At 43.8% G+C, this 24083-nt stretch overlaps 1 protein-coding gene and 1 non-coding gene across 12 annotated transcripts in view; both read left to right on the forward strand.

Annotated features, from left to right (window-relative positions):
* The first annotated feature begins 2615 nt into the window (after nucleotides 1-2615).
* Nucleotides 2616-2688, forward strand: Trnav-uac (transfer RNA valine (anticodon UAC)). The gene has a single exon. It is a non-coding gene; the product is annotated as a tRNA-Val (tRNA).
* An 8246-nt stretch (nucleotides 2689-10934) lies between these two features.
* The window catches only part of LOC143144771 (uncharacterized), a 460353-nt gene continuing 447204 nt past the window's right edge, over nucleotides 10935-24083 (forward strand). For 6 of the 11 annotated variants that reach the window (XR_012991512.1, XM_076307536.1, XM_076307532.1 and 3 more), the window contains exon 1: nucleotides 11355-13260. Coding sequence is in view for 10 of the 11 variants with exons in the window: in XM_076307536.1 (XP_076163651.1) it covers nucleotides 13220-13260 (41 nt within the window). In the remaining variant the exon portion in view is untranslated. The other 5 variants (XM_076307527.1, XM_076307530.1, XM_076307529.1 and 2 more) reach the window with 5 other exon arrangements.

Below are 24083 nucleotides of genomic sequence, written 5' to 3' on the forward strand. Positions count from 1 at the left end.
CTTTGCGAGTAAGAAATCACTCTGTTTGACTGCTCTCGGGAGTATTTTTTTACATTATTGTATATTTAAGAAAGTAATGTTGCGAAAAAAGAACGATCCACTCACGGGTTTGTTTGCACTTTTGAGAAGTGGACTATTCGAATAGATATTGCAAAGAAATTACAATTGTCACGTCGCGAACCGAGTGTCTGTAACTGAAAAATTGGTGTATAAAATGTGTACATTGTTTTTTGTAATGAATTAATAGTGCTTTCAAAGCATTTTTAATCGATTACAAAATAGTATCTTTTTAATCTATTCTTTTATTTTAGCAGTGAGATAAAATTAATCTCTCTTTGAAAATCATTTATATAATATGCGTGTCGTGTATCTCGTAAATTCAATTTTTATATAACAAAGAAACAAATACAATTTTACATTTCCGGTGTCGATGTAATTTTGATCGATACGAAATACATACTTTGACTGTGCATAATTTTTGTTTCTGTCTACTAACGAATTTTATTTTCAGCTATTAAATTTTTATTTCTATGTTTACTAATCCATGAAGTAAGTTTTGTTTTAGGATATGTGTGTGCGTATTTAGAATTGGGACTACAGATGAGCGGAAAGAATGACAAATCTAAAGGAATCGAAAATGGAATGCTAGAAGTTCAAAATGGAACTTAATATAGCCAAGAGGAACAAGTGGTGAGACTTATGACATTGTGTCTAATATCTTTCAGTTTATGTTTCAGGGCAATCTTCGTGGCACCAATCGCCAAAACAAAATGGAAACGTATAATGTTTTTCTGTATATTTCTAGATATTTCTATTAGGTAGGATGTAAATGAAATTAGATGTTTAGTAATATTAAATGCAATTGCTCGTTTAGGTAGGAATAAGTAGAATTTAAGTAGGTAGGTTTCGTATGGATAATTGTGTATTTCTATTTCATTGTTGTGCTCCATTTTGCATCGACTTGTGTCACAGTTAGGCTTTTCAAGGCAGATTCTTCTGAACACTCGAATGTTTGATGGTTCTTCGAACAACGAATCAGACACGATCGTTGTTGAGTCGTATAATAGGAAAGTTGTAAATCAAAATTCTGTGTAAATAGAGGATGGTTGGGTGGGGTTGGGGTAGGTCTCTATACGTAGTAACCTTCACGTGGTGAAACCTGGACAATCTATATTATTTAGTTTGTAATTACCAATTGTGTTGCCGGTAGCAGGATAATCGAATTATTAACTACATACAAAATAATATGAGCGAATAGCTGCAGTCTCTCTCGTAGAATTTACCACAAATCAAGTTTGATTCTAGAGTACATCAGTATATTGAGGCTAGATAATTCAACCTGTTGTGGCTGATGCTTGGGCTCTGCGCAAAGTCCTGATACAGATTCGGTAAACTTAGCTTTAATTCTTACGCGTATAATGTGCTCCTCGTATCAAAATTCCGAAATCGAAGAAAAATTCTAACAAAAGTTCCGAAATTCATTCGAAAATCCCGTAAAATCTCAATTCGCGGAAATTTTTAGAATTTGACGTCATTACCAAAAATCCCCGGAATAAGAATACCTTCTCGTGTATCACATACTCCTGATACCAAAGTTCCGAAAACGAGCATTTCTTAAAATTTTTGCCCGATTTTTAAGAGTTTGGTGTCAGGAGAACATGATCGCTGAGGAGGTATTCATTCATAGTCAAAGTTTTTGAAGTGTGTTTAAAATAGAGCATTGTTTGCGATGTAATTTACAAGTAAAGTATTAATAAAACAGGTAGTGATTCGATAACACGAATTGATTCATTCTTAGTGTTTCAAGTATTTCAATTACTTATTTAATTCTGTTAAAAGGCGATTAAAACTGATAAAAGGTGAATATAGTCCTTAAGTCGCCATCTGGCGACGCAAATAGGAATCATTCTTCGACAAACTTGGCCGAGTAGCCACAGATAGCGCCACTTTTATACACTGCAACAAAATTATTTTATTAAACAATTTTGCAAACAGTTGTTAGAAATTCTCCGAATTTTGTATAAATTGCCCTTCAAGTAAGCGCAGCAGCATTAAAATAATAAATCAAGGAACTAGATATTAAAGTAGTAAAGATTATTCAATTTTGTAAATTTTAATGAAATGTTAGAATAATTTTAAATTTGCAAATACTTTTAGTTTTACGTTGCTAAAGTGTTTCAAGTTTCATTTATAAAAATCTATGGAATTTATTTTTACCACTGATTTTCTAAGACTGATAGGTTCTTTCGTGCAATGTTTCAATTGCATCCAGTTCCTAGACTCACCGTTCGAAAAGCTAAAGGTCGCAACAGAACCGTTATTATTTTAAGATATTGGTGTTTAACTTTGCGATATAACAATTCCTGTAAGATGAGTCTACTCTATATCGCTTTTATAGTAATAATATTTATTTCGCTTTTGCAATACATCGTAACTCATTTGATTTACCGATTGAGAATTCTTCGTTTTTTATTACTTCAAATTCTTTAGTGCTCTTTTTTAATATTCCATTAGTTTTAAAATGTTTAAGATTGGTTTTTAAATTTTAAATTATGGTGTAATTTTTTGAATTCAAAGTTAAATATGTATTACTATAACGCACGGATTAAACATCTGGTTCCGTGGTGTAGCGGTTATCACGTCTGCTTTACACGCAGAAGGTCGCCAGTTCGATCCCGGCCGGAACCACGTCTTTTTTTGCAATTGCAAGCTAGAATTAAGAAGTACGCGTACCTCAAGAAAACAATACAGTGGAATTATTTTGAATAACAAGAATAGTATAATTATTTACTGGTAGTTACGAATAATCAATAACAGCTTTTCATTTAGTGTATATCCATTCTTCTCCACCTATGGACATTTGATTTCCGAGAGTACTACTATTATCTGACGATTAAAAAGAAAGTGATGCATTTATGGAATACAAACAATATTTATCCGTTTCCATTACAATTTACGCACAAAGTACGTTTTCGTAAAATAATTCGGATAAATTCGTTTTCGTTTCTGTTTTCGTATTTATCATCCACTCCCGAATTCTCTATTCCTTTCGCTCGTTTACAAAGATTTCGTTAAACATCACCGTATCCACAATTTTCCATATTTTCCATCGCTACGAAGATTCTACTCCTCTTAGAACCTAAATACGAGAATTGAGCACGATAAGAACAGTCCATTTGCCCCTCAGTCAAGTTTATCCAGACTTGGCAACTTCTCTCCGAACTACGTGCTTCTACGAACACTGCAAATACGTTTCGTCACATTTGTCACATTTTTCTCTTTATCGTTATTAAAGAACCGGGAACCAGGTACACACGTACCTCGAGAAGATCGTCGACCTTGTTCCCTTTCAGTAAATACCGATCAACCCAGACTCTCCTTCAGGATCGACCCTCGATATTTCTACACAGAAGCGTTGTTCGCGTCGTAGCAACTGTGTAAACTTTTCGTACGGATTCCCGGTGCCCGAGTGACGAAACGCTCGCGAACGGTAAGGTATGCGTCTGTTCCGCGAGACCGAGTTCGTAGATGCGCATTGCGATCTAACCGGTCACGGATCACGGAGTCTGGCTCGTTACGCGGACCGAATAGGTTAAATGTCGTGTCGTCCGCGGAACGAGACGTGCGACGCGTCACGAGACCGCGTACGATCGGAAAGGAATCGCTGAAATTGATATTCGATTCGCGCACGGGCATTTGTCTTGTCCCGGTATTTTGCGCCCGGCGATCCCTTCGGTGCCGCGAATGCGCCGAAACCCTTCACTCGGTTCTTCATTCACCGTTTCCGTGCCGGTCATCTGGCGTACCCACCTGCACCGCCAACTGTTTCGTTTCTTTGGCGTCGCGTAACGAGAGCAAGTCCGGTTTTTAGTCGGGCATCGGCCATTCAGCGTTCCTTTTTCAGCCGGTTACTTTATACCGCGGCGACAAGACGGAGAGCACACCGCCGTATCGATGCGTCTTCGAACGGCCAACGATCGTTCTTTTTTTTTCTTTTTACGTCTTACCGGCCGGCCACCGTCTCCTCTTTTTCCGCGACGAATACCCGAACGAGTCGATTTTATCGGACGGTATAACGAGATACCGCGAAATATCGATGAGCATCGAAGATTCAACTGCGCGTGACCGAGGAAGATCCCTCGATAAGATACGAAGCGACGAGGGACGACACACGCTAGAACAAATTTCTAATTTCGCCCAACGACCTACCAATCGTTCCACTGGATGCCGAACCATTGGATTTTTACAGCGAATTGAAATTTCATCGGTACAACTTCGATTCGACGCGGTTATCGTGCGTACCTTTCGATGGATTCTAGACGATGGACGATCGTATCGGTATCTTTTCGATCGTAACGATCCGTTGAAGTTTTTTCAAGAGAGCTATCGATTTTCGTTCGAAACGATCCATTCGAGAATTTTGCGCGCGTAGCAACGTGTGTACACGGTTAATTATTATCTACCAGCGAAATTGGTGATACCGAAGCGGCGGTTTTGTTAAATTAACAGCGTACGTGGACAACGATCGATACCATCTGCGCGTCGTAGCGATGGGTACAAGTCCAGCGAAGGGACCAACCTTGAAAGTACAGTGAAAAATGTTTGTTCGGTGAGTGTCGATTCCAATCTGTAGACAATTTTTTGAATGAATGCAACAATCATTCTAAGAGTGCCAGATGTCGATAGTAAATGGTCGATGTCAGTTTTAAGGATTGTTTTCATATTCTTTTGAGTTTTTTCTAGTCGGTTTCAAGTCGAGAGTCACGAAGACCACACGACACTGTCGTCGTTCATGTCAAGGCATATCACTGTATACTTGTTTCTTGACTTTGTATCATATATGAAAACTATACTACTGGATACGCGAGATCCCTGCATATTACAATAAACTACGTATTACAATCTGAACTTTACAAGAAAAATAATTTTCTAAATTTAAACCGAGTGATTTTCATTCGAGTACCGTCGCGAAGACGAGCCGCGACAATTAATCGGGAACATTGAACGTGTTGCTCGATACGATTGCGTGTTATTGCGATTTTAATCGAATGGATCGTCAACCACCGCGTATCATTTTAAAAATCGTTTCTCGTAAGTCTGTATACATTTGCGTTTCGTCAAAATTGTTTTTCGTCGTGTCGTTAATCTCGCGCGTATTTCTCTTCTCGTTCGTCGTTGGAAGACCACCGTTGAAAAAACGGAACGGATCTAATTCACTTGTTAGCAATTACGCTACGGAGAACGGAATTGGGTCGAGTGCCATGAGAATACTTTAGAGCACCTTCAAAGTCTAGTGTCCTTGCACTACCCCTATCTTTTTACCAGACCGTACTTTGATTCGCACGGCTTTCCTTTCCGTGGCTCGCTTTGTTCCATTGTGAAGAATTCCGATCGATGAACGCGGTACGTTGTTTACGCGTAAGAGAATTTTCAAGAATTCCAATATAAACGAAGTTACGTTTCACCGACAGCTTTTAACAGCCGGCTACTCTCTGTTTCGTTTATTTCGTATTCGCGTAACCGTAATTAAATCGAAGGGATAAATTAAAATCTGTTCGAAGAAAATCGTTACATCGTTCGATATTCATTGACAAAAATTTTAGAAACAAGTTTCGAATTCACCAGCAATCTAGAACGAAACGAAATTTTCGCCAACAAACTGACTATCTACATTTCGTAGACGACCGAAATTAACAAAGTTTCTATCATTCTGTATTACTTTTGCGATAAAAATTTTTCGATACTCGATTCCACGTTTCATTCGGTATTTTTTCAACGCGATAATTTCATTACGATCCACGGATTAATTACACGTTAAGAGGATCGCGAGATTCCGTATTATCGGTGTATCTCGTTTTATCTTATCCGTATCGAACTGGTTTACCGTTAAATCGAATTGTCTAGCGGATAGGTTCTCCGTTAGAAAGTAAACAAGGAGGGGGAACATGTGTCTTTATCTAAGAAATTGTAAATCGGTGCTACGATAACGGCTCGATGACAATTTTACGAAATCGAACCGTCGAGTCGAATTTTATTCGGTCGAATTGGAATCTCGACGCGAGGTTGATACCTCGGTGTTGCTCGAAGTTTGATCGCTTCTCGACGTATTTTTCTGGACAATTTCTCTAACGAGACCCTTTCAACTTGGACCGAACCTGACCTTTTACGTTTTATCTCGATTCCCGGTTTCGAATCGGATACGATCGATTCGATGCAACCGGGCCTAATAAAGGGTTAGGTAACAACCTGGGTCGAACGAGTCGAATTTATCATGCATCCGTGTTCTCTTGTAGCTGCAGGTGGCCCATTCAGGATGTGGGATGATTGGCCAGAAGTAGTCGCACATGAATAAGACGCAAGGACCTTTACCTCCCGCGTGGAGCGATCAGTTTCAATGACGGGCTGGTCCGCTCGGTCTCTAGACCGGGTCTTTCGTGTGTCCTGCGGGTACTACCTGTCCGAAGGACCGTGAAATCTCGAGAAACCAGTCTCACGGTTGTTAATGTTTCCAGCCATCGGCTGCCTCCACCTGCGGCTTCTTTTCGCTCGACCGTCGTTTCTCAGGCCCTTCGAAGTTCACCCTAATCTTGAATTGCATCTCCGACGAACGATTGGATTAGGTTCAACGGCTACCTTAGAGCTCGGGATTAATAACGGCCGAGTCGAAGCCCCGTTTTTACGACCTCGCGATGCCCCGGAGAAATTTCTACTCGCGTAAAGATCGAATTACCTTCCTTGGTTAATTAATCCCGAATCGGGTGAGCGATTAGACCGTTTGATCCGTAAGGGTAAAACGAAAAGTGTCGTTACCGCTTTCATGACTTTGAACGGAGAGATTCGAACGAACGAAATGGTAAACGAATCCTTCTTTTCGCGTTCATGTTCACCCCGCATTTTGGTTCGAAGTGGAGACTAACAATCTCGAAATCGAATGGTCGAATTATCTTTCCTGGTTACTTAATCCCGAATCTGGTGAGCGATTAGACCGTTTTGTCCGCGAGGATAGAACGAAGACTCTCTACGGAGACTTTCGTTAAAACGGTAACTCTTTACAGAGACGTTCGCTAAATAATAACTATCGGTGATTACCTCCTATTTCCACGGAGTAGGAAATAAATCAAATTACTATTATTTCGATATATGCTTACGCGAATCGCGAGTTAAAGTGCGCGGGTGAAACGACTTTAAAACTATAATATTTTTGTCTCGCGATCCGATACGGTCCCGTGACGCGAGCATCGCGACCGATCGTCCGAGACTCTAGATTCGTGGAAAAGTTTTTCCCCTCGTCGAGAAAATACACCTCCCCGTTGGTATCTGCCTGATTTCCAGCTACTTTCAAGATAGCCTCCCTCCACCGGAAACGCGCGTCCATCATTAAGAAGGATGCGGCGCGGAAACGACGAAGGAGCGGGAAAGTTTCGCCCGCGTCCTCTTCGTCTCACGGGTTTAAAAAGTTTCGCGCGAAGGGACGATAAATTTTTTCGGAGGATCGATCAACGTTAACGGTTACTCCCGCGTTTTCTTAAACGCCGGGTAAAAGAGAGCGTTCTCGAGGTTGATTAAAAGCAATAGTTTCGACGAAGCCTCGCGAGCAACGAGACTTTGCACACATTTCCTTCGATCTTTGAACTCGAGGACGAGTTCTATTCGCCTCGAAATCTAACGAAAATATTTTCACTAAAAATAAACCAAAAAGAAAAAAAAAACACCGCAAAGATTTACAAAACTTGGCGCAAATATCTCGCAGCAAAAAATAATCGATGTAAAGATTTACATGGTGTGATAATAAATCTTCGATGAAACAAGGGAAGACGAACGTCGAACGCTTTGCGGGCTACGTATAACCGAGCGCGTGACTCGCATGAATCACCGTGGAATTATAAATATTCAATGTCGCGGTGTCGATGGCTGCGATCGAATCGCGTGTTTTCGGCGCGTTCGTGGTTTTCGCCAGCGCCACGAAAGGTGAACGGAAACAACGAGACAAATATTTCCTTTCGACGAAGGTCTCGCGGAACTGGAAAACTCCTCTTTGCTTATTCGAAGTATGCGCGTACGAATCGCTCGGAACGCTCCGGAAAAGAGGACAACGGGAAGAACCTCTTGCTCGAAGGAAAGGTTACGCCGAGTGCAACGTAACTCGGTGCAAAGGCGATGCACCGCGGTTGCAGCAGCGGCTGCACGAAGGAAAAATCGATGCATCGCCTGCGATTGTGGCCGAGCGCCGCCGAGCCGAAGTCGGCTCAGCTGGGCCGAATCCGAGGGACCGGCGCGAAACTGGAGGGTTGACGCATAGCTCGCGATGGCAATTGGCACTGTAACTTTCGCGAATCTGACGATTTTATGAAAACTGCACGATACCGACACGGTTGATTGCAGGGTGTCGCGACGATTCGGGGCCCGGAGGATCTTTCTTTTCCTCGAGGGTACGGGCCAGGTGCGTACGACGAGTACGCGCGGTCTTCCAACTAATAACGGACCGCTAACGGGCGGAGAAATAACTATTTAGCGGTTCGTACCCGGCAAGGGTATCGCTCAACGTATCGCTCGAAACCGACTTAACTAGATCGCTGTACCTCGAGTGCAGTTGCACCGTGTTCCGTGAACTTCCAGCGAGTCGATGCGCCGGAAAGAGCCGCCGAATCGTTCGGCCCGATTGCCTCTCGGTGAGTGGAAACTTCGAAACGACCAACCGCGACGCGTCCACTCCCCCCGGATATCACGCTCGATGCTTCCGAACCGTCTTCGCGGGCACGGCCGATATCTGGGACGCGGTTCGACCTTCTTCGGTTTCAAATTTTATCCGCGGAGCATGCGCAGGTGCTCGACGAACGAACGAACGAACGAACGAAACCTGCACGATTTTTTAAAGGTTCGCGTACCATCGGCGTTGTGTCTTCGTGTTGGAAAGCGATCGTTCAAAAATAATCGGATAACAATTCTACCCGAGGAATCGACTTTAGTTTAAATTATCCTCCGTTTCACGAAATTCTGATCGTTGTTACGGGCGGATAACGGATCTCCGTCCACGGGGGAACCGTTTCAAAGTATGACAATTCAATTATCATTTAGCATTGTATTCAACGACGACTCCCAGGATTCCATTTAAATTCGTTAAAACGAAAGAATAACGCGGAGTAAGTGACGTTCTTCATTATCTGCATTGAAACACACGCGAAAGGGACTTTTGAAAGGAGTGAATGCCTTTTGTTTATTCCAGCCTTTTGTGGTAACCTCTAACGTGGACAGATAACGCGTAATTGTTGTATTCGGATTTTTATCTAAATAAGCGAAAAGCCATTGTGGCCGTTTTAAACGGAGTCGCTTGAAAAATTGCGCGTTTCACGATCCTTGACAAATATTATGCTCGCAATCGCGTATTATTCCATCCGGTGTTATTCAGACGAGCGGGTCGATCCTCGTGATCCCTTTACTCGTAATTACAATGGATACTTTTCCTTGTTGTTTCGTTTCATATCGGTTTAGAAATAGAAAGAAACCGGGGCAACCTTTAGCCCCGAGCCGTGCAAGGGAAATAGAAAACTCTCGTGGGACGCGCAAATGCCAAGAGCTATTCTCATCATTTTTCAACGGAGCTACTGTCAGAGGATTCGCTCGGTATTAATATTCGTTTCGGGCTGAGAAGCGATTACATTTCCCCGTGTACGTGCAAGGATAACGCCCTTGAAACACGCGCACGGTTTCCATTTTAATATTCTCGCGTAACCGTTGCTTCGTTACGACGAAAATAATTCGCGATAATTAGATATTCTACGTTTTCGAGTCGTCGGGCCCCGGGGCGAGCGAGCGAGTAAACATTTACAATATCGATAGCGAGACTTCGATCGGTCGAGTAAATCGATTTTCAAAAGGAGCAGTTACGCTCCGATTCTGCCACGAATTAACTATCTCGTAATCCGATTAGCGAACACCAGATTGTGTAACGCCGGTTGAGCTCATCCTCTCCGTTGTTGCGGGCTTTTTATGCCCGGGTTACAGGATGTAGATGCAATCCTATAGCTTCGCGTACACGTGTTTCACCATCTTATATTCCATTCTGATTTTTCATTCGAATATTTCCCTACAGCGCGTTGCGTTTCAACGATACGTCCGTACATCGAGCACACGTTTATTATTATTATCGTAGTACGAATAATATCCCTTCGGTGGAATAAAAATACTTCTGTACAGATCGATAATATCGTCGAGTAACGTTACCCAAGAGAATTATTTATCGATCCGTGTTCGATCGATCCAACGATCGAGAAGGCGAAAATATTTTCCTGACCTTCGTTTTCATTTTACTTCGTACATTACTGAATATCGTTCAACGAGTAACAATAATAATTTCGGTATTTACAATTCCCGTAGACGATCCGAAATAATAGACGAGAATAACGCATCGTGTACATTGTTCGTATTTTATTTGTACTCGTTGTAAACCCGATTCGCGCGGTGTAAACGTTACACCGTGGTCGGGTGTAAACGCAGTCGAATTAAACGCTTAATGCGCACTATTTTAGTCCGCGTATCAAAAATGAGTACGGTGCGAACTAAGTCGGTTACGATTGGGCTCGAGTTCGTACCGAGAATAATGGGAAACGCGGACGTTCGTAATTCGTAAACGAGAACGGAGGAGAGGCGCGTCCACGGGAACTTTATTTGTTATTGCGTCTTGTCGAATCCCGTCTCGCCCCGCTCGAGTTACGCACGCTGACAACGAAATAGCCGTTGATAATACGATTCGATTGATTATCAGCGAAGTGGCCCGTGGCGCTTGGTATCGGCGGTACCTTGAGCCGTGCCTGGTCGGAAGGGGAAGTCTGTGGGGAGTCGAAAAGGGTGGGGGAAGCGAGGAGCCCGGCGAGCAGCCGGGAAGGAGTACCGCGTGTCTGCCATCTCTGTCTTTGGTTCAGTTCGAGTTCGGCGTGCAGCCGGTTCGTGTCCGTGTGTTTCGCGCGCGACTTCCGCCTGATCGCTCGTTTCTTCTCCGCGGCGACTCGCGTCGATACTTCGTCGTTGTCGTCGTCGTCGTCGTCGTCGTCGTCGTCGTCGTCGTTGCCGTTAGTGTTTTCTCGTCGACTTCTGTACGGAACGCGGTCACCGGGTCGTATTTCCGATAACGTGAGTAACGCACACCGATTCGTAGCGTCGCGCAGTTTACCGACGAGGTGCTGTGCAGCGTGGTCTTTTGGAAACGAGCATCGGTGGCAATCTTGACAATTCTCGAACGTGTTGCACGCAATATACAGTGGCCAGTGGTTATACGCCATCGACCGATCCTCTCACGACGGAAACGGTGATTCATTGGACGCGCAAAAACGAGTAAGGGGTTTGTTTTGCCACGAACGTTTTCCGCGCGAATCATCTTTCGCGTTTAACTTTCCATGTCTTCTCGTGTTTCGTCGTGCCGCGAGATCGTCCATAGACGTAGATATTGCGACGTAGATTGCTCCGAAACATCGATCGGTTGACGCGTTCGGCTGCGCGATAATAGATCGCGCCTTCGAGAAACGTTGAAAATCGGTAGGACGCGACTTCGCGGGACGTGTACCATCGGATTTGTTGTGATCGCGCGTTTTCTTTTTTCCTTTCTTTTTCGTCTCGTTTCCAACGCTACCAATTCGGCGACAAATACGAGACTCCGAAAAACGTCTTTACGTTCCTTTGAACGATATACGTTTCCACGTTGAGCCTCGTGACGCGTGTTCTCGAACGGGATTAAAAATTTATAGTACGGATTAAAATATTCGTTGTTTTCCGGACGGTTCCATTCCGATAAGAAACGTATTCTCAACGATGTCAGCCTCGAGACGGTACGTGTTTTCGATCGCGATAATCACCGAACGAATGTTATCGTCGAGATTCCAGCAGATTTAGTAGATACTCGTTCGTTTCTCCAAATACTTTGGGTTAATTACTTCCATTATCGCAACCTGTAATTTATTATTTGGAACGAACGATTAATCAGGGAAGCTAGGTAGCGCTCGCGCTGACATCATTGACAGCTAATTAATCAGTGGCATACGTATCTCGTGTATATGTAACGTTGGACGTTTCGTGGCGATAAAATTTTTCGCGAATTTTATCTCGATAGACGAAGAACGATCGATAATCGCTAGTTTTCCATCGAATTATTCCGTTCGCGTTCCTCCGCGATGTAATCGCTAAAGACCACGTTTGCCGGTGCAATTGTTAACCTCGACGGTAAACAACGAAATTAACAACCGTAATTGCGTCTGCATCCTCGAGAGGGGGGGAAACAAGATTTTCGGTGTGCTTCGAAGTTTCGTGCCGAGTTAGCGATTTTCCGATCGATTAACCTAACCTTGTTCGTTGGAGTACGTACTGGTCGAAAGTACACGCGATTCCGACTACGTCGGCTCGATGGTTATTCATCGATACGAGGACAATGAGAAGTATTTTCGAGTCGGTCTTTGCGTTCTAACGATTTTTAATGTTTTTTCCTCCGGTTTTTACTCCGAGGTGAACACGTCGTTGCTATCGACACGTTTCGCGTGTTTCTTTTTGAAACGATGCACGATCGTCGGACATTTACCCATATCGAAGCGCGAAGATCGTGTTACGCGTTAACGGATCGCAGAAACGACAGTGGTCCTCTGTTCGTCGTGCTCGAAATTTCTCGTATCGTCGGTCGCTGGGGAGAAGTTTCGCGCATCGATAACGAAACGTCGATAGTTAACCTATACGTTACTCCCGGGACTTTATTCTCGCCGAGTTCACATTTCACCGTCGTAGACGAGGAAAGGGTAAAATTAGTAATCGATGGGTCGTTTCGATTCCGTTTCGCTCGACGTTTAATGGTAATTGTAGGGTATTTATCGAAACTCGGCACGCGATTCGAAGTTGGCTACGCTGTAATCGCGGCCACGATTCTCGATTCTCGATTAACAGCGAAGCCTCCCGCGCGAACGAGTGAGCCAATCGGAGGAGTTCCTCGATCGTTTTGAAACGATACTCGCGTGTGTCGGTCGATCGAGTTTCGACCTGGCCGAGGAGTAGCGAATAATTGGCGCGAAGTAACAGAGAACAGTGGACGATCATGGTGTGACTCGAGTGGCGAAAGAGATCTTTCGGAAAGATCGACGAGGTCGACCGGTGGTTGTGTGGTGATTGGTTTTGGTGGTGGTGGTTGATACGCTCCTGGGAGTCGGAAGCCCGTTGGCACCTGGGCCTCGTTTACATCGGTTTACTCATGCTGGGAGTTTTGAAGCGGCGCTGGAAGCCATCGAAAAGGTGAGTGCTTTTTCACGCTCCCTTTTCACGATGTTGTTTTATTCATTCTTTCGATCCACCGATTAAGAACTTGACAACGGAACCCTCGCGATTCTTCCGAGGGAAAGTTTCACCCGTGGATACTTTGCACGTACAGGTTACGTGGCGCGTACACGGTCACGTACCGCGTGTACGAGCGACACGCGTGAACTCTATCGGCAATGTCGCGCGATTTTATCGTCGTAACACCGGGAAATGGGAAAACCGTTTACCCGACGATTACGTACTCGAATATTTTTGAGATCGGGCCAATTTATCGCGCCTCCAAGTAACCCGGGAGCACCACCCGACCCTAAGCTCGGTAAATCGGTTTTAATAACATCGTCCCACGCGATACCTTTAACGAAATAACTTTTTCGCTAAACTGTCGCCGGTGTATATTTCTATACCGTGTACACCGCGAACGCATTACTAAATTCGTGCCAATATTCCTGGACGAAGAAATTTGTTGTGGCAATATTTACAACTGCACCATAACTAGAACAATAGAACAATGGAACAATAGAGTAATGCGACTATAACAAGAAGCGGTGTTACAGAACGAGTTAGACTGCAAATAAACGTGCCGCATACCGGCGATTTTAGTTGTCGAAAAGGTAGAAAAAAAATATTATCGGATAACAGTCCGCGTAGGGACGTAAGTACGCCGATCGAAGAATTTCGATGTCCGGTGATTGGTCGATCGACATTTTTCGTCCCTCTTAAACAGTTATATACCGTTCGTGGAATTCTACGGGCGACCGGGCGCCGTGTTTGGGATGTCGTTAGCAGAGAGGATCAGCCCGTAGGGCCATAGGTAAATACACCTGCCTTTTTGATTTCGTGTTTGTCGAAAGATTGCTTCAGAGTAGTCTCGCACCAACCCCGTGAACCCAGAACCTTTCAAAAGGTTGTCGTTTATTTCAGCGGTGACTTCATTCGAGGGCCTCTATACATTATTCCGAGTGAAAAATTAGTCCGAATGGCCGGGTACCAAAATTGAAAAGGCACCTCTGAACGTTATTCCTGTAGTTTACGATTCGAAACACTCGTTTAGATTCTTTTCGCTCTTTCGTAATGGAAACAACGGGTCACTTGTGCAAGATTCTTTGCCTTTTTGGATAACGAAACGAGGCGAATTTTGAGAATTACTTTTACGATTTTGAAACAGAATCTTTACCCTTATTGTTGTCGGGATTAAATACGAAAGTTCAGGTCACCCTGTACGTATAATCCACGAAGGATAGATCGACGTACGTAATTGTTGGAACGGAATCAGTTCGATTTCAATTGAGAGAATAAACGAAATATCGAACAAGGAATATTTTTGTTGTTTGTATTTTTGCGTACCATTACAAAATTTACATTACGATTGAAATCCAGTAGGGAAATTTATTTGTTAGTCTTTTCTCTATGCGCAATTTTATCGATTCGGTGTCAGTCAAATAACAGTTCAAAATATCGCAAAGCTCTCCCGATCAAATATATTTGTCCGGTAGAAAATGATCGACGAACAGTAAACTTTGCTCATGGTTGTGCAACAAACTAACGAGGAAGCGTGCACAGTCTTAGATAGATATAACATTGGAAGAACATATTATGCCTTTAAATAAAAGAATTGCATCGTACATTTAACTTGTTGGGATTTTTGTTAAATTCGATCAGTTTTTCGCGGTTACGAGCTCGATTCTTCGCAACGCACGTTTCGCGCGTGCTCGCGAGCGAAATGCAAATGGGGGTATATAAATATCGTTATCGAAACGCAACTATAATCCGCGCAAATATTCGAATGCGTCGTCGCATTGTAAATTAGAATAACACCCGCGATGTGGCCGCGGATCCGTGTAACATAATTGCATCTTTGTAAATAACGCCCCAACGCAAAACCGTTCGCGGATGTGCGCAACGAAGGTGATTACGTAGCTCGTTGCATAACTTTGCATGATAATGTTTACCCGGGCTAATTTAAACGAATTATCATAACACCTGCTGCGCTCAGGTCTCCTAATTAATTTTCATTAGATCACCCGTCGACTAAATCAAGAACGGAATGGTTCGCGACAGTTCGGAAAGGTACCCATTGAATCGCAATGGAGTACCGTTTTTCCCGTTCGTTTTACGTAAAATTGGAGCGGCCGTAGGCTTAAGAGGACTCGCGCTAAACAAATAGAATGCTCCGTCTCGTCGTATAAATGTTGCATGGAAAAAAATTGAACGTTCAAAGAACATCGAAAAAGGTCGGAGTATGTTAGAATTGTACAAAGAGGAGTCGAGGGTGCCAAGGATATTTGAACGTTGCTTTCGTTTCTCAAAGGGAAGAAAAGAAGGTGCGTTCGAGATCGATTAATTCGTTCAACAATTTTACAATACGTTCTTCGGATCTTTTTTATCGTTTCTCTAAATTTCAAACAATTACAATACGTAGATGCGACCGATTTCTATTGCATTTTTTCAGTCCTCTCGTGTATTCAGAATATTTTTTACCCGAAGACCTTAACCATGCAGTCGAACGAAGCAACGCTTTAAGATTAAAAATGAATACCGGATCGAAAATCTCGAGTAACGAATAATCAGGAGCGAATGGTCTGGTTGGCCATGTTTCGCGATTCAATTAATATAATTTATTTTAATACAAATTCTTCGCTCGAGCAATTTCCTAACGGTATTCGAAATGAAGCCCGTGTTCGGTCAAAATGTTAACTAGTGCGCGCGATTCCGTGCGTCTCGAGCGAGAAATGCGTGCGATGCGCTTGAAATGCAAACGCGGCTGAAAACTAGTTCGTTAAGGAATTCACACGGAGGAAGTGCATCGAGTAACATGCGATACTGTTAAGGGGACGTTGAAAAGAAAAAGAATAATTGTAAAAATCGATGCATCGCAATTAGACCAAAAACAATGCAATATCTTATCTCGCGCAAATTGTTCGACCATTGTCTTCGATCGCGATATAATCGTAGCCGAACGAATTCAACGTGCAATTACTTTATCGATTCTCAGTAGCTTCAAGGAATACGGAAAGTCCATTTTTCATTTTCTAACTTTATTCTACGTACCTTTAACGAAGTGCGTACGGAATTAACGGCCCATACGTTGCGAAGAGAATGGTAACTGTATTGTTGAAATGTTAATTATAATGGTGGAATAAAACGTACTGTTGGAACTCGAGTTCGTGTAAATGAATGTTCATTTTCATTAACGGTACGTTAACATCGACGAATCCGTTCCCAAGATACGGATCGCCTTGCCCGCGAAGCCATAAATTTTTTTCGGTCAGCGCGATGCAGCTCGTTAAGCGAAATAAACGTTCAATTGAACGATCATTCGCCGATACGTTGCTGAATTTTGACGAACGAATGCGTTCTTTAATTGTTTCGAAAGTTTTGAGATTAGAAAATGAAAAACGGACGTTTCATGGAATATACGATACGAAGAGCAGACCGCTCGTTATCGAACGGAGAAACGGTTTTCGCGTCACGAAAGGTCTCGCGAATTGACCGAACGGGAACAGTTGAAAGTACAAATAAAAAAAAAACAATTATAGAAATATTTATAAAAGAAAGTGTAAGTCGCGAAGAACGCTCAATGGGTACGTATTCGTAATTACATGATTTCGGGATCACAGATTGTTCGAAGCTTGTCGACGAGCCGAATAAAACATTTTCGAATGTTCGCGTTACGGAATGATGCGCAATTACGCGGCAGACGCGGTCGGCCGAGACCATTACGATCGACGGAACGCATCGTTATTCGATAAAGCTCGGTACTTTTTTTGCTTTCCCTGCATCCATCTCGCAAAAATGCACGAAACGATGAGCAACGTGAAAGGGTCGAATCGGATTTGCACGAGGGTGTAATCTCATTCGCAATTATATCTGTCGCGCGTGAGAAGCGTGCAACCCGATCGAGCGAATCCTCTCTCGTTTCCGGATATTCCGCCCTGACAAAAGAACGAAAAGACAACTGTAAAGAGATTGCGAGCAGCATGAAAAAGAGAGTATGGCGTCACGCTAGGGAAAATAAGGAAGGATCGTAATCGGGTTCCGTTGCACTCGGGCTCGCGAGTCTGACGGTGCTCCACGACTGATGGAATCAGATAAGTCGAGAATAGATGGATCATCCGTGCTGACGGACCGATATGATATTTCGAAGATCGATATCGGGACGGAGGATGGGTACGCGGAATCGTTAAAATGCAAAGCGAAACGAGGAGAGTCGTGAAAATACGAAAAAGAATACCTAATTCGGTGCAAAGATGAATCGTACTTTCGTCGAGGTAGAAACGAACGATGGAAGGGAGACGATGAAAAGGATCGATGTTATTTTTAAATTAATATTTATTTCCAATGTGTATCCACCGATCGACGAGAAACGGAACGATCGATTATTTTCACCGACGTTGAAGATTATCGCGAGACACGGGAGTTATCTTCAAAGTAACCATAGTTATCGATACGTTTGTTCAACGAGGACGGTATATCTTTGTTTACGCACGATCGAAGCTTTGTTTAAGCCAAATTCCACGATACACGGCACACGTATGTTTTATTATTGAATCGGTTACACAATAACGAAACAACGATAAACGTTCAACCGGAAGTATATTCAATTTTAACTCGTTTCTTTGTTTCCGTCGGGACGCGCAACCGTTATCGTCCAAGAGTTCTTACCGCGAAACGCAACGTAGCGAAATCAATTTAATAAGAAATTATTATGTAGATTTAGATCGATGAGAATTTTGGTAGAAATTTGTTACTGACATGCGCAGATATGCCGATTGTAATCGATTGTAACGCAGGTGTCTCTCACGGAGGGGGAGAAATCCTTTCCACTCGAGCGTTAAACGCTAAAACTGTGGAGAGAAGTACGCGAACAAAACCGAGCGGTCCACCGATTTTCGACGGAATAATCGTCTTCTCTGGAATTTTCATTGTGCTCGTACGCAACGCGGAGCAGGTGAAATTCCACCAACGAACGCGGTCGGTTTCTTTCCACGGCGTCAATTAGAAGTCGTCGCGAACGAGCAAGAAATCTCGCTGCACAGAACCGCTAAATTCCGACCGAGTTTCTGGCCTGCGCGGCTGTCCAAAGTTTTTTTCGTCTCCGCGTAAAACGGATACGATCCACTCCGTGCGATCGCTCGAGTATTTCACGTTTCTGTTATTGGGTCTACGTAGCATTCGATCCACCGAAACCTACGAATTTTTATACACAACAGTTATCTCGGTGCAGGAAATGTGGGTCACGCGAGAACTTATTTCCCACGAGAACTCGGTGCGCCATTTCCAGAGGGCGGTTCCAGGACGAGCCAGATCTTGACCGTTTCGCGAATTTCGTTTTATCTGTCCGAGCAGAAATTATTTCTCGGTTCTTCGTACGACCACGAATCGATCGATACGCTGACCAAATAATATGAGAATTCGCGTATTGGACGTCCTCGTACGATAACATCGTGCGCAAATCTCGTAAAATTATCTCGGGGTACTTTATCGGGGTTGTTTTTATCCGGATCCGGCGATGAACTTTCCGTTCGGGTCGTATTGGTCACCGACTATGGACAACGTAAGAAATATTCCGATATTAGAAATGAAAAGTTGGAGTTTTCGAAAAAGAAAGAGAAGAAATTAAATACTTTTATTTAGAAGAGGAGACTAAATTGGAAGAAATGGTAGAAGAGTATGTCGTACCGTTCGGAGGGAGCTATCTTTTCTAATGGAATCGTACAATTCTTTTGCGTTGTTTTTTCTTAACGATGCGCAAAAAAGTAAAGATACCAAATACCAAGAAACTAAGAAACAGCTCGTCGTCGAGTCGACGTTCCAAACGACCGGTGTAAAATCCTAACAAAGTAACGTAGTTCGTCCCGATCCGACATCGATTTCGAAATCGAATTCAGTTATTAACCGACGAATGTAAACAGTACGTTTACACTTGACGGTAATTCTTGAATACTACATACGTAATAAACATAATGTCGGCGGTCGCTACTGAATATTTGAGAGGGTTGGTCGACTAAAGTGACGTTCCCGACGTTAAATACGATATATCTCGTAATATATTCACATCTCGATGTCCTTACCGTCGTACTTTGATACGATGTACGTGCGCCCTTACCCTTAGAGTTATTATACATAAAACATGACCTTGCGTAGGTCCGTGTACGGGATTTATTTATGCAAAAAGAGTTACACGGTTCCATTAACTAAAAGCTACGGTCGGTGTATGTGGAACCATCGTTGCATCCACGGGATACGTACGATCGGAGGAAGATCTTCACCGAAGAATGCAGTCCCGTGCCAATTGCTTTTGCCATCGCTTGGAAAGAGACTCGTAGCTCGTCCTAAGTTCCTAGTATCACGCTGTTCACGATTCCGTGTTTTATTCCACGAATGAGAATCGCGAGTCACGGATCCTGCTACGGAGGTATTTGTTACTAGGCGACAATCAGCGAAGGTGTAATTTATTTGAGCGAGTCGAGTTACGATCGCGGTATGCGTAACATCGAGCTGCGATCGTCGAAGAAAAACAACGATATACGTGCATACACCGAGTGCCCTGAAATAACGGCTTCTTAAATATTTCCCGAAATTTATGCATCGAAGAGGCGCGATGGTCGGTGGGAGCTCGTAGACGTTGTTACATCAGCAGAATTTCTTCGGTTAGAAAAGCCTCCCCCTGTTCTGTGAACACGTTCACCGCCGCGAACAGAAATTATGCAGAGACGATCTAACTTTAGAATTTCGTTCCGTGGCTATCATCGATCGATCCTACGTTCTTTCATCGCGGAGAAATTTATACCGGAACCCTCCGTATTCGCGTTCGCGGTATTTGTAATTCGATCGTTCGCAAATTTCACGTCGATCGAATCGACGAATAGATCAACGTTTCGTTGATGAAACGATACTTTTCATCGAATTTGAACGAAGAGACACCGTCCGAATGGAGGAGAACGAAAAGGTCGGCGATCGAGAACGAGTAACGAACATTTCGGCGCGTTGTTTGTCTCGTTGAACATCGGAGTGTAACCGATATTCAAGCCCGATCGTAGAAAAAACAATTTCTTAAAAAGTTTGGGCGTTCTCGACTTTCTGGAACAACACTCACGGTTGCCCCTCTCGTTTCGGAACCGTATTCGAAGCTCGGCTCGCGACGTGTTTACACAGAGCTCGATATTCGAGCCATCGGTCGTACTTGTTTTTCAAGTTAACTCGCATCCTGTTTTCAAACATACGTTTGATAAATGAAATCGGTGAAACACGATTATCGGGGCGTTTTTGCAGACGGTCTCTTCCCTCTAGGGTTTTCTGTCGTTTTCGAACGAAGGGTATTGCTCGAAAGTAACAACGAAACGAAAAATCGTACGGTGTACGTTCCTGAAATAACGAAATATTTGTCGGTAAATCGGTGTTAGAGTTTCGCAGGGTAACGCGTATCATCGAGGTTAGAGTTCCACGCGTATGCGCGCATCGAGTAAAAATAGCGAAAGCCGAGCCAGCGGCGGTTGCAACGATTTTCTGCACCTAGCAAACGCGAAATTTCGTTGGCCGGAGTATGACAAAGTTAAACCAAACGTCGACGATTCGAGGCTGGCCTCTAGACGGCTGGGAAGAATAGCTTTTTGGCGACGGACACACCACGGTGTGTACAAGGTGTTTCCGAAATAGGTTCCTCTCTGGTTGCGCGCGAGCGACGTACACCCGCGAGGTTCCTCCATCTATTTCGGACACACCGTGTAGATCGTAGAAAGTACGTATAAATCTTCGACGAGGCTGATGGACGCGAACCGAACGCGGTTTCGTAGGGCGCGCGTTGCTCCATTACCGTTCTGGTCGTCTGCAACTTACGATGACACCGGCATAACAAACAAATTCTGTCGGTGGAAAGGTTTTTCCACTGCCAAGCCCCCAGCCTACTCTCTGGCGGGTAAATTTAATTGCAAGAGGCTACGGCCACCGCCGACCGAAGAATGACCTTACGACCGGCTCACCTTGGCGGTAATCATGCCTTGAATTATTCAAGTTCTTTCGCTGATAAGCGACCGAGGATAATATATCGCTTCTAATTAGCGTTTGTCCGTAGGAAAAGAAAGCCGGGAGATTCGTATCCTTAGATTAATTACCACGGCAGGGAAGATCGTTAGACCCCGCGGACATACGGTGATCTTTTTAAGCGTATCGTTATACCATCGGTAATTAATGGCGGGGATCGCGTTCGATTTCGGCTGACTGTTGTTCGTCTCGATCGATGTTGCAACTTTAGAACGGCAGATCGTATAGCTATCGAACGATGCGCGGTAAATTTTCTATGTTAATACACGCCGTATCGTTGGTTACGATACAACTGTTGGTATATCGTAATCCTTTTACCAGGTGCCAGGTAATGCTCTATAATACACGGTTGTAGATTATCGTTCAACGCTATGCATTACTCGTTTGGCAATACGCAGCAACAAGGTTCTAAATTGTACTTCTTTTTGAAAATCGAAAGGAACGGTTAACTTTCTACCCTGTATTCTGTTGTTGTTTAAAAGAATGCCCGATCTTGTGATATTTAGTAACGGAAGAGCGCGAAAGAACTATTTTGAAAGTTGTTCTCGCGAACCGGATATTTTCGGATTTGTGTAACGAAGGTTCCGTGGGAAGGACAGTTATTTCGGTACTTTTGTCGGTAATAGTTTTCTAAATGAAATAGGATTAGATAGCGTACGGAATATTCGATCGTACAAATATCAAAGTATCTTAAATGGTAGTAAAGTTTACAAAATGATCCGATTTGTAGTTCACGCGATATGCGCTATTCGAGTACTCTACTTGTATTCACCGATGAAATATTCGAATATGGAAAACTTGGATAAATAGCGTCGAACCTAATCCGTTCGATCGTTTCGTTGAATTATGCGTACGCAGCGTCCAGAAAATAGTAGCCTGGAGGGAGTCGCTCGTGAATTTAACGTATGGCTGTCAACGTGTCAAACGCGTACGTATAATTATATCGGATAACAAAAGTAGATTGAAATCATAATCTAGAAAATATTAGAATCTCGTTAAAAACAGCAGGTGTCCTATGTGTGCACTTCTCTCAAAAAAGTATTAACGAGCGCACAAAGAACAAAGTAAACCGGAAAAATCGCTAAGAAGTTGTTACAATCTTTTAGAATTATTACCGAGTTTCTTACCCCGAATACATATACGCGGCGTTCTAATAAGAATCTCATCATTTACGTACAATAAAATAGAATTTTCTTCTCGTACGGATATCCGCCTTCTTTGTTGCTACCTTAGCTAATCTCGTTCGCCTTATTAACTTTCTCATTGTTTCCGGTACTGTTTCGTTCCACAATTAACGTAAACGGAGATCCAAACGAGAAAGTTCGAAACTTCGAACGTGCACCGTCTAACGAACTTGGCACACGTTCTCGATAAACGAGACGCGACGAATGGCTAAATCAATTACACAAACGGCAAGCACTCGGGTATACCGATAATTACGCGTTACGCGAAGCGAGCAGGTGTCCTAATACTTTTTGAGGGGAGTGTGCCGCGTCTCGTTGTTCCCTTTCTCGGTTAGCTCTCTTTGTCTTCGCGTTTGGTCTACGTACACGTCGGGGAATATATCCGAATCGAGTTACTCGAACTATCGTTCGAATGCCCGAGTGCTCGACTCGGTTCGACTCGGTTCGTCGAACCGAGATCTCGTCGGCTGGAACAACGAGCTACCGGAACGTTTCGAGTATTCGGACAACTCCAGCAACGCGTTCGCAGCTCTTTATGGCTCTCTAACAACGCGTCGTCGTTTGTTCGGCGACGCGCGGAGTTCCAGCATGGTTTACGAGAGTTCTGCGATGGTTCCGCGCGCGCGATTCGCTGCTCGCCGTGGTACCCTGCTCCGACGACGACGACGACGACGACGACGACGTCGGTATTTGCATTTTCACATCGGGACGGGAAGTTTAAATAGCCGCGGAGGTATTGTTTCTCGTGTCGACTTTAGACGCGGATGAACTTATCCCCCCTACCCCTCCCGCCGCTGCTCTTTTCACCTTTTCTCGGCTGCCACGAATCGCGAGGCCCATCGCGGGTCGAATCAAAGGTCACCGTGCACAGTTGGCTCTGTTTAGTCGATAATACCCGGGAGGATCACGAATAGGGTCGCGTGCGAAATTCCGCATAAGGGCGCGCGTTCTCACACGAACCACGGACGTCTCGAGAGTTCTCCGTTTCTTCTGTCTGGGCTACGCTCCGGTTTCGAGCTTCCGTTTCTCCTCGATTACAGGGACCAAGGTCGTTCGGCGACCTTTGTCCAATTTTACATTTCTCGAACCTTCGTCCACCTTGACAATTGTATTCCTCGAGGAACGAACCGAATACGTATACGTACGAGGCGACAGCGGTGCGAATTGAAAACAAAATTAATTTTTCCTTACCGATATCGGATTCTTGACTCTCGTTAATGCGCGGATTACAAATGTTTACTATCCGTAAAAATATATTTTGAAAAATCGATCACGAGAATATGAAAAGCTACGTAAGGGCACGACGGACCGAAACATAGTCGAGTGAAAGTATTTTACCCCACTTTCACCGTTTAACGAGTCACGCGTATACCTTGAAACACCGTGTACGTTGGCGCGCAAATCGAATTTACGATGTCTTCGTGCATCGGACGTAATTATCCGACGAAACGGGATTAGAAAAACCGCGCAGCTCGCGCATCACTTACGCCGCGGTGACCGTATCGCCTTGTTGAGGTCTTTCACTCGCATTTTTATGAATGAACGTACGGACGCCGATTGCGACATTCCGCGGAT

The sequence above is a fragment of the Ptiloglossa arizonensis genome, chromosome 3, assembly GCF_051014685.1.
Source record: "Ptiloglossa arizonensis isolate GNS036 chromosome 3, iyPtiAriz1_principal, whole genome shotgun sequence".
Lineage (NCBI taxonomy): Eukaryota > Metazoa > Arthropoda > Insecta > Hymenoptera > Colletidae > Ptiloglossa > Ptiloglossa arizonensis.